The 11,851-nt window shown below is 33.9% G+C and overlaps 1 protein-coding gene across 2 annotated transcripts in view; it reads left to right on the forward strand.

Annotated features, from left to right (window-relative positions):
* Positions 1-3,665: 3,665 nt before the first annotated feature.
* LOC119831072 (neurotrophin 1) overlaps positions 3,666-11,851 on the forward strand; it is a 16,273-nt gene continuing 8,087 nt past the window's right edge. For both annotated transcript variants that reach the window (XM_038354313.1, XM_038354315.1), the window contains exon 1: positions 3,666-4,178. In XM_038354313.1, the coding sequence (XP_038210241.1) occupies positions 3,759-4,178 (420 nt within the window). In that variant the 5' untranslated portion in view covers positions 3,666-3,758. The remainder of the gene's footprint in view (positions 4,179-11,851) is intronic.

An 11,851-nucleotide genomic window follows, 5' to 3' on the forward strand; every position in this document is an offset into this window, starting at 1 on the left:
TTATTTTTGTTTGTTTCTCTAGTGTACTGCTGTAATCTTATAATATAAGATTCTTGATAAATCAAATACAGCTGTGACAGACTGACTGATCTATCAACGCACAGCCCGAACTACTGGACCGATTGGATTGAGTTTTGGCATGCAGATGATGCAGTTGATGAAATTAAAAATGAAGATAGCCAGTATGATGATAGTATGATGATAGCCATTAAGAAAGGATTTTGATATATGCTACAAAGGAGTAGGGGATAGCTTTTGGGAAAGCTTTTATCATGAAAATTTATTTTGACAAGCGAGTGAAGCTGCGGACAACAGTTAATTATTTTAACCGTTTTTATGTTAAACGTTAACTGTTTTATTACACCAAAAAACGATTCGGTTTTTATTTCAAGGCACTAAATAGAATTAAAATGTAATAGAAGACGAGTGTTAAATATGTATGTAAGAAGGCAATTTCATGGGCCAAGTATGGACACCATTTTTTCCAAAACTTCGGAATAATTAAGAAATGAGAGGTTTTAAAGTCGTTTCCAACGCGAGAAATGGCGAGGAAAATCCGTAATTAAATTCTTAAGGCGAATGAATTTATTTGTTTGTCTTTCTTTCACGTTCTCATGTAGCGGATTTTATGATAGGTTCTTTGAACCTGAAGATTTATTTTTTATTTTCCCAGATGACTTCTTCATCTCCTATGGGAGTGTATTTATACAATGACATAATTCATACCTCTATTACATCAGAGTTCAATTGTTTCTGGATAGTATGGTGGGGTGGGAGTCATGATATCACCCTTGATAATTTCTGCGGACTTCACAGGCAAAGCCGCTGGCCGAAGAGCTAACTTATATAGTGTACCTTATAGCTAGTTGAAAGCACTTTTACAGGTCAAAATTTAATGGTGAAAGTATATAAGGCACACACATTCAAGCAAATCACCAAATAATAGTATTTCGATACTTTATTGAAGCAGTATTTGAAATTTTAAGCGCCGTTAGTCAGAGTAAATAGTAAATATGCTTTAACCCGTAACTCGTAACAACTTCAGAAAGGAGTACTTAAATATATTACAATGTAATGACGTTTAAGTGTACTCAATAACTTATACATATTAACAAATTAATACGACAAGCAATAATCATTTTTTTGTTTTATTTCCCTTTTTAATGGGACTAATTATACCTGCTTAAACAAGTTAAGTCTGTTTCATATTGCCCTGAAGTAAAAATTTTGATTAATATCGATTAATATTGTGGACCCTTTGGGGTTTCTAAGGATTCTGGAATAATTAAAATAGTATGCTAGCTGTGCCCCGCGGTTTCAATCCGGGAAGAAGATTGAAAGGGCAAGAATAAGTATTTCTATAGCTTTATGTGTTATTCTGGCACATAAGTCACATCACATCCAAAGTATCATCAATATCAATTCAGTGGTTTTTGCGCGTGAAAGAGTGACACACATCCACACATTCCTAAAAACTTTCGCGTTTATGATATAAGTAAAGTGGGACAATAATTATTTAATATGCACAATCATCGTTAAAGAAACAGATCTCACGTTGATCTTTATAAGAAAACAAGCAAGTTCTCGCTTGGTCTTTATAAGATAGTCGTAGCGCTAGAAGTCTAGTTTTAGGTTTTAAAAACGTATTTAATAAAAAAGAAGAAGAAGTAGGTTTTAAAAACGAATACACAATAACATAGAATTTCCAAATTATAAAATATTTATGCCGGAAGATGCAGAACTGTCTTCTTTCCTGGTTTCCTCATAATAAAAATACAAGTCTACACCACAATTGTTATTTAAAATAAAGGAAATGTTCTTGTGGTTGAAAGGCTTTTAGTACTTTCTTTGCGACTGCGGCATTGTTCCTTATTCCAAATACAGTGTGAATATTTTTTCATTTATTCAATGAAATATTTAGCTAAAGGAGCATGCCTCTGCCTTTTGAGTTGGGAAATCTAAGATAGATACAGCCTCCGGAGGAAAGGAGCCGTGGGTTATGTCGGATTTAGAATAAAACCCCATTGGGTTTCGACGAGCCGGTTTAGTGAAGGTATCACGGGAGCTGCTCAGTATACATCCGCGACCAGCACGCCTCTGCATGATGGTAAATAATCACGTTATCATGATGATGTGATGACGCATTGATCATGTGCCAAGAGCTATAACGGGAAATTTATGAGATGTTTAGATTTTTGTGTATCCAAAATATGGAATAATCGAGTATCAGAGTACTGTTACGGTAATTTTTTTTTTTTTTTTTTTTATGTCATAGCGGGCAACTGAGCTGGTGGTTCGCCTGATGGTAAACGATTATCACCGCCCATGAACATTCGCAAAGGTAGTGCCTCTGCGAATGCGCTGCCCGCTTTTAGTGGGTAAGGGAAAAGGAACGAATTCATGACAGGAAAGAAGGAATGGACTGGGACGGGTGAGGAAAGGAAATAGGCCTCCGGCTCCCCCACTCACCGTACGAAACACAGTGGCATGCCACTATTTCACGCCGGTTTTCTGTGGGGGTGTGGTACTTCCCCGGTGCGAGCTGGCCCAATTCGTGCCGAAGCGTGCTCGACTCCCACAATAAATAGTATAAAACTGCCAACATTCGGAAAAATACTCAACATACCAACTGCGGAGAAATAGGTGGAGGTAGATCGCAAACAACAATTTTTCTGTGACCATCAAGACATGTAATATCTTAGTCTCCCCGTGACCACGCTCGCTGTAAAGTGTTCGAAACATCGGGTTAATAATATAATGAATAAATCGCATTTAAAATCCGTTAAAAAGTCCTTAATTTCTAACAGTATAACACTCGCGTAAAATCAAACACAAGAAAATACTAAAGTGCAAAACAAAAACGTTATTCACATAAAATTTTCTCTGTCCATCAAAAAAGGAAATATTTTTAAACACCATATATAAAATTTACATTGTAAAAGAAACAATACGAGATTAAGTAAATAATAAGCAACGAAGAAGATAAAATGCGTTGAAGAAAATTGTTAAACATTTGTGTTGGAATATTTAAAATTGTATTAAAATTTTTAACATTTATTAATTTATACCCACATTATAAAAAAAACGACGATCGACTAAACTAGGTACTAGACCTGTGCTATTATTTAAAATTACGTATATAGAAGAAGTCTGAAACCGTGTTATTAATAAAATATTAAAGTTCCATTCTACTTTAAAAATATAAGTGCGCTGTGAAAGCAATAAAAAGTCTTATATTTCATAACACACATTTAACACTGTTATTATCGTAATTAAAAACTGTAATTAACACTTTAATATCCACGTGCGTGCAAATTTTGCTCTTAATTATCGCAACTATATCAATTTGGTTCAACACAATTTGTTTATATCAACTTTCGTGAAGCTGACGTAATGAAGTGTGAAAGCATATCTGATAATTCTGCTAACATATCGACCTCCACAACAATAGAAGCATACAGCTTTATTGCGCAAATAATAAGATCAAAAATGCAACAAACAGCACACCGTTAACGGCAAATGAAAATTTGCTGATGAACAATTTCCAATTATTGTTTACGTAATTTTCACGGTAAAGAGATGTATCGGCGTTCGGTATGACCGCAGATTTTGCAGGTCATAATTGTGACCCTAGCCTGGGGAGAAAGTTGCGAGATCCGGTAATACCACGTTATGTAGGAGAGCATATGATAGTCACTCGCCGCCGAGTATCCCACGCGCGCGTACACACGATGTGAAGTGATAATTCGTGAGAAAAAATGTTGCTGGTTAAAATTGTTTTGATTTTCGCGCTTGCGAGGGCCGAGGAGCTGGAGGACTTTGAATTCTACGATCCCGAGGAAGTGATGATAGCGCAGGAGTCCAGGCATTATGAGACGATTGTTAAACCTCCGGTGAAGATAATCAAACCTCGTGGTGTCACCAATTCCCATAGACCGCAATACAACGTGGATTCTATAGAAGCAGATGAGGATTCGAATAGTGTGGGGAAGGAGAAGGAAGGGATGATACGGGATGCGGTGCTGCGAGCGTTGGAGAAGAGGAACAATATGGGAAAGTTTGCGCAGATACTTCCAATAATTCGCGCCATGTCTGGCAACCAGAGGGTCGCTTTGGCGTCGTTGGTTGCCAGCCAAGTAACCACTCCGCCCGGCAGACAATATTTGAGTATAAATCAGGTAAGTTCGTGAATTACTCTGAAATATAGAAGTACCATTAGATTAAGCCTAACTTTTTCAATTTACGTTTTGAACAGAATATGAAATGAAATGTCTTCTTAAGTTCAGAAATTAATTGACTATACCTAATATCTTATTAATAAACGCATTGTATATCTATATATGAAACTGATAAATTAATTAGAGATTTCCATTAGAAGTTTCCATAAATAATAAATAGTGGAATACCATCGTTTTGGCGGGAAATCTACTAAGAAGAAATAAATACTAAGCATATAAACGTACATAACATTCAAGAGCACAGTTTAAAATTGTAAGTGATAGTTACTTTTATCCTAGTTTCGTAGTGAATAATTTATAGTTAAATATGAAATGAAAGATATACCCATATTACTCTTAATTAAAAATTTCATGATATAATGGTGTCACCCGCGGACGAAAAAGCAAGTTTTTATATAGCTCATGTCTTATCTGATGTATAAGCTATATTTTTGTAAAATTTCATTAAAATTCATTCAATACTTTTTATGTGCAAGAGTAACAAAAATCTATCCATCTATACTTAAAAACTTTCGCGTTTATTAATTGGTAGGATACTAACATATATATTATATACTACATACTCTATACTGAAGTCAAATACAGTTTTAATAAAATTGGTGCTAGTAATATAAAGCTGCAGAGATCGTTTGTTTGTTTGAATGCAAAAATCCCAGGAACTACTGAACCGATTCTTATAATTCTTTCATCGTTGGATATGTGCGTGATCCCAGAATGCTACACGCTCAAAGCCAGGACGAACCGCTAGTCTAGTATTTTTTGTATTATACCTATCTTTGTGCTTATATAAAATCTCATTAACTCCGAAAAATGACATTAAGATCAAAATGATATAATGCCAAAATATAACGGAACTAAATAATGTACGCTTTCGAATGTCGTGTGTTATTGATTCGAAAGCTGTTATCTAATGTATGATGCTGATTATACATAATTGTTAAATTTGACAGCTTATCATAATACGAGAGACAGTGCGGTTAGATTTTTTCAATGTTGTATGTATGTTTATCTGTACGATTTCTCCTCCAACTAGCTTGTCGGACCGCCTTAAGTTAATGAATATTTTAAAATCGATACGAAGGGTATTAAATATGAACAAAAATGTACCAGTTTTTGTTCTGAGTTTTATTTATTGCGAATATTTTATATTGAAAAATTTTTCAAGAATTTTGAATAAATCGGGTTTAAAATCCGTCAAAAAGTTATTAAAATTTAAATATATCAGCTTTCAGACTTAGTTGGCCGACAGCGATAAATCGATTTTATCATATGATATTAGTATCTGGCGGTAGTGGCGATAGTATGATTTGACTACGCGGGTAAAGCCGCGTGCGGAATCCTAGTATCCTCCTATCGTCCCCATGGCTGGAACACAGGCTTCTTCCTAACCAAAACCCCCTAATCCATCACACTGGCCAGGAGCGTTGTCTGATGAGACATGTCATCGAAGGTTTTGATTCTTGACATGCAGGTTTCCTCACGATGTTTTCCATTCTTTGATGAGCATAGCGTGCCTATAATTGAAAGAAAATCTTTGTTAAAAAACTACAACAGTAACTGATATTATTACACTAATCAATATATATTTATTCAAATAAATAATAGCGTATACCAAGAAGGTATAATGTTGCAGAAACTCGGCTATATTATTGTTTATTTTAGCTTCATTGTTTATGAAAATGGAAAAATATGAATCGTAGATTCAGTGTTTATAATAACATGCAATGTTTTGGATGAATATGAATGGATTTTAAACACGATTTATTCATTATATTATTAACCCGACGTTTCGAACACTTTACAGCGAGCGTGGTCACGGGAAGACTGAGATGTTACATGTAAGTGTTCGAACCATTGGGTTAATAATATAATGAATAAATCGTGTTTAAAATCCATTTAATAGTCTTTAATTTCTAAATATACAATACTCGCGTAAAATCGAACAAAAGAAAATACAATACTGGACCGATTTTAAAAATTCTTTCATCATTAGAAAGCTGCAACTTCGCTGAGTGACATAGGCTATATATGTATGCACCACGGGCGAAGCCGGGGCGAACTGCTAGTTTGATAATAAGATTAAAATGAATCTCTTGAATAACATCTCTTAAAACTTCAAGAATCCAAATAAACTATTGAAAACACTTAAAAGAACTAGTTTAAAATATGTAAGCATTAGATCGCTTTCCATTAGCAGAAAAAAAGATTAGTCATTATTCTATAAAGAATAAACAAACATACAAATTTACATAGAAAAGTTCTGTGTCACTACCAGCTACAGTAGAAAGTTTGGAAAATTTAACAAGTATGATTGATTTACTCCTCCCCCTTATTTATTCTTAATTTTTTTACATTCGTTACAAATTTCAATGTAAATATCATTGTTTGGAAAGAGGAATATATACTTTTTACACACAATATACACTTTCAGTACATTAATTCTATTCTTCTTAAGTTGACATTACATCAAAACTTCTGTATGTGGTTTCCTGATAGAAAGGATTATTTTATGTAAGTTTTCCCCGACTGCACCAGGGTTCACCCAGAATGAATATAAAAAAGCTAAGGTCAATCAGGAATAACATACCTTCTACTGGGTTAAAAAATTAAATATTATTATAACACTTTATTATAATAAAATTTGGTTTGAACTTAACTGTTCATCCATTACCAACAAATAAACCATTCCATATTCAAATTATTGCAACGGTTTGCTCTTATAACACGATAAATCCGACCCGAACTTTTACAAAGTGAGCCAATTTTGAACAAAAAGTATCCATTATACTCTGTCAACGAACAAAAAATGCAACCAATCAGATTTGCGACACGTTTAGCGATTAGAAAATTCCTTCCCACAGCTGCGTTTTTACACTTTCAACTCTGTTGCAATTACGTATGTGAAAATAAATCATTTTCCTTTTAATTATTGTGGTAGACTGTTTAGTAAAAGTTGGAAAGAAATGGTGTGCGTGGTGGTACTACGTGCATAAATATAATGGAAGACATTATTGCAATAAAAACATGATGTGAATGCAGAATTTTTATACTTCGGAATGACATTATTACTATAGACATGTAGTGCCAGAGCATGACAGAATTTGTCCTGATGGTAAGAGATCACCACTGCCCATGAACATTTGCAGAGGAGGTGCCGCAAAAGCGTTGACCGCTTTTGAGGGGTAAAGGATAAGGATAGGATAATGGGAATTAAGGAATGAACTGGGAAGGGTGTGGAAAGGATATGGGTCTCCGGCTCCCCTATTTAGTGAAAGAAACACAGAATTTGCATATTTTTTAATATTGGTATTAATTATAGTATTACTATAACAGAAAAATGTACCTCAGGTTTTATTAAATAAAACTCATAGGTAACACTTAATATTAAATCACTAACATAGAATAAAACAAAGTCACTTTCTCTGTATGCTTAAATCTTTAAAACTACGCGACGAACTTTGATGGGTTTTTTTTTAAAAGATAGAGTGATTCAAGAGGAAGATTTACATGTATAATAACGCCATTAAATTACTCCGAAATAACAAGTGCAAAGCCGCGGGCAAAAGCTAGTACTATATATTAACTATTCGCATATTTTCAGTTTCAGACTGAATATAAATTCACGATATAATATCATAATAAGACTTATTTCAATACATGCGGCACTTATAATATATCCGATGAATAAACCACGTAATTACAGGTTATAAAGGAAACATTACTGAATCAAACAGTAGAATCGCCGTAAGTATTTATCTCTCTCGCTTACTGCAATTATGTATTCTGTTACATGAACAAGTAGGTCAATAACCTCAGATATGCGTGCTCTCTTGGTTTTGATCGGAAACAGTTCAGTACTATACAGTACAGTACAGTACTATACTTATAGTATTTCCTTCTTATAAAATTTACTTATAAAATTTTCTTGCAAATATTATAAAGGCGAAAGTGCGTTTTTTTTTAATCTTTCACATCATAAGGGAGCAGTTGTATGATAGGATTTATGTCTAAAGACTTGGGAGATTTCTTATCGCGAGGAAACGTGGCGTTCCTAAAAACCATTACGTTGCGCATTGGATTCAATCTGAAAGTTTATAACATCCTTTAATTTGCACTATATTAAAAGATTTGTCACATGTCACATGACAATTTATTTTTCTTTGACCTCGTGGGCAAAACGGGCGGATAGCTATTTTGTTGATACCAGTCAATTAATATATATTATAAGAAACTAGCTGCGCGTAAGTCCGTATCCTGTAGGAATAACGGGATAAAAAGTTGCCTATATGTTATTCCAGTTGTCAAGCTGTCTACGCACCAAATTTCATTGCAATTGGTTCAGTAGTTTTTGCGTGAAAGAGCAACAAACACACACATCCTTACAAACTTTCGCATTTATAATATTAGTAGTAGTTTTTAAAATGCTAACTTATCATGACTTCTCTTCAGTAACTGAACTGTAATCAAAATGTCCACACGATTGTGCCACCTCATGAGTTCTAAAACGAAAATTTTAAATAATTTCTTCATATCATAAATAATAAATATCCTTGTATGTAATTATATATAACATAATATTAGACCCCACAAAAGTCTTTCTGTCATAACCAAAGGATACATTATTTAATTGTTACTAGATAAATATAGGCACTTAACTATTGTCCAATAGTGTTTTATCCCCGAAACCGGGAAACAAATACCTCGGTACCTACGCGTGAAACGTTAATAAAAGTGCTTAATTGTACAGACTAAAGAGCTAATATCAATGGCAAATTTAGAACGTAATTTATACCATCCAGGTGAGATGAGTTTCCGAGCATCAATGTATAAATATTAATAGCGGTGGATTCTTGGCCGCCGTTCGAGTATATCGTATATCGGCGCACATGCAACGGTTGTTATAGAAAATCTTTTATTTTTCTCTATTTACATGTGATGTTTGCCCTTATCTGTGAATAGAATTATTTATTACCAGCTTTGTCCGTGACTTCTTTGCGCGTGCGTAGATTCATATACAAATTAAATTGTTCAATAGAAATATAGCCTGATTGTTTTTGTGCCTGGCTCGTAGTACCATTTCAATTGTTTTGATTCAAGTCAATACAGTTTGTAAATTATAATGTATTCCATAGAGATTCTATATAGAGATTGTTCTATTTTATAATAGCTGCGCCCCGCGGTTTCACCCGCGTAAGTCCGTATCCCGTAAGAATATCGGGATAAAAAGTTGCCTATATGTTATTCCAGGTGTCCAGCTATCTACATACCAAATTTCATTGCAATCGGTTCAGTAGTTTTTGCGTGAAAGAGCAACAAACACACACACATTCTTACAAACTTTCGCATTTATAATATTATAATAGTTAAATATAATAGTTTTAATTTCCTTTTTTTATTTCTGGAACTAGAAACACTACCTTGATTCCTATATTATATAACATTCTATATAAGATATATAACACACAGCTAACGTTAAAACGATCCGGTCTATTTCTTCACCACGTGAAAATGTAGCAAAAAACGTCCCAGTTCCGACAGCGGAGTGGAAGTTATTATAATTGAACAATACTATGATGAAATTGAAATCACGCAGTAAACTGTATTTGTCACAAATGTATGAATGATTGAGAATGTGAAATTGTTGTGAGAAACTCGTCGATGTATCATGCTCAGGTAAGAAGATAGCTACTTAGAAATTAAAAACTTTTTAACGGATTTTAAAGGCGATTTATTCATTATAATATTACTCACGGGGTACGGGGTCACGGGGAGACTCACTCACTCAGCCCACGCTCGCTATTTACACACATAATATAATGAATAAATGGCGTTTAAATCCGTTAAAAAGATGTTAATTTCTAAATGTATATAATACTCGCGTAAAATCAAACACAAGAAGATAGATACTCTATGTTTATTTGCAATACATACACATATAACAATATGTATAATACTTCATTAACTTAACTAAATACCTTAATAACTAATTGTTATTACAACATGTGCTGCTTTTAGTACTGCTATCACATACCTAATAAAAAGAAAAACAAGTCGAACTTATATCTAGACAATAACACTTGCTTATTAGCATCTCGACAGTCTCACATCTTAATACATCTGAATATAGTATGCAGTGCTTTGTAGCTTATCAATTTACTTTAGCAGGAATTATATAATGCGCAATATATAAATGAATTAAATTAACAAATCTTCTAACTTTATTTCCGAAATATTATCATGAAATAGTATTGACATACACACACAGCACACTTTAATATATGAGTATTGTTTTGTCTGTCCAGTGAAAAATGAATAGCCATAATAGTAGCTTTTTATTGTGCTAGTCGAGCACGCTTCAGCACGAAATGGGCCAGCTCGCGCCGGGGAAGTACCACACCTCCACAGAACACCGGCCTGACATAATAGCTTGATATTGTGTTTCGTATGGTGAGTGGGGGAGCCGGAGGCCTATTTCCTCTCCTTCCCAGTTTAAATTTGAATAGTTTGTTTTTCATTTTAAAAGAGATAAAATAAAGTTACAAATTTTAAACCACTTTATAATAGAATTGTGTGATAATTTTTTACAAAAATGTGTCCGGTGAAAGTAAAAATTATGTTAATTCTGTCATAACACGACTTTAAATATAATATGCGGAAATAATTAAATAATTAATTTCGAAATACATGTGGAACTATTTATAAAGAAAAATTATGAAATTCCATTCTAACAGCATCTAAATTAACAGAACTTTTCATATTCTCAAAAGCCTTACAAAACAGTTAATTTCTATTTTAACCGACTCCAAAAGTAAGTTCTAAATTCGACTGTATTTTTTGTTACCTCATAACTTTTTGTTTTATGTTGTATTTATTTCGTTATGTACGTTTACATACTGGCTTTCTGCGCAGGCCTTTGCAATCCTTGTTTAAAGAAAATACCTATCCGAGGTTTTTCCTGGAAAGTTCCGGATTCTGTTGGATTCCCGGGAAGAAAACTATAGTAAAAAACTATAAATAACTATATGGCCTGCTCGGGTCTCAAACTATCTCTGTACCAAATTTCCAAATCGGTCAAGTTATTTAGGCGTGAAGTAGAGACAGATAGACAGTCAGAGTTACTTTCTCTTTTCAAATATTAGTAGGGATTATTATAAAATTTAAGCACATATCACCTTTTCCGGTTGCCCTTTACGTGTTGTCTTGCAAAATATTGCAGTTAATTATACAATATGAGTCCAATATACATATTACTTTGCCTTTGTGTCTACTATAATAACATCACCACTACTAAAAACGGTGAAGGAAAACATCGTGAGGTAACCGGCATGTCCATGAATCAAAAAGTTCGGCGACATGTGACATCTGCCAACCCGCACTTGGCCAGCGTGGTGGATTATGGCCTGTACCGACATAGGAGGCCTGGGTCCTAGCAGTGGGAACATATTTGGGCTGATGATGATACACTTACAAATGACCACAATACGCTAAATAACCTTCCGAACCAATGTCTAATTTTATCAAATACGACTTATCCTTTATGCGAGTAAAGCAAAGCAAAAGGCCACACTTAATTTTAAAATAAATAATAAAAGACAAATACCTAAGTTACAGGA

This window comes from Zerene cesonia, chromosome 13 (assembly GCF_012273895.1).
Source record: "Zerene cesonia ecotype Mississippi chromosome 13, Zerene_cesonia_1.1, whole genome shotgun sequence".
NCBI classification, from domain to species: domain Eukaryota; kingdom Metazoa; phylum Arthropoda; class Insecta; order Lepidoptera; family Pieridae; genus Zerene; species Zerene cesonia.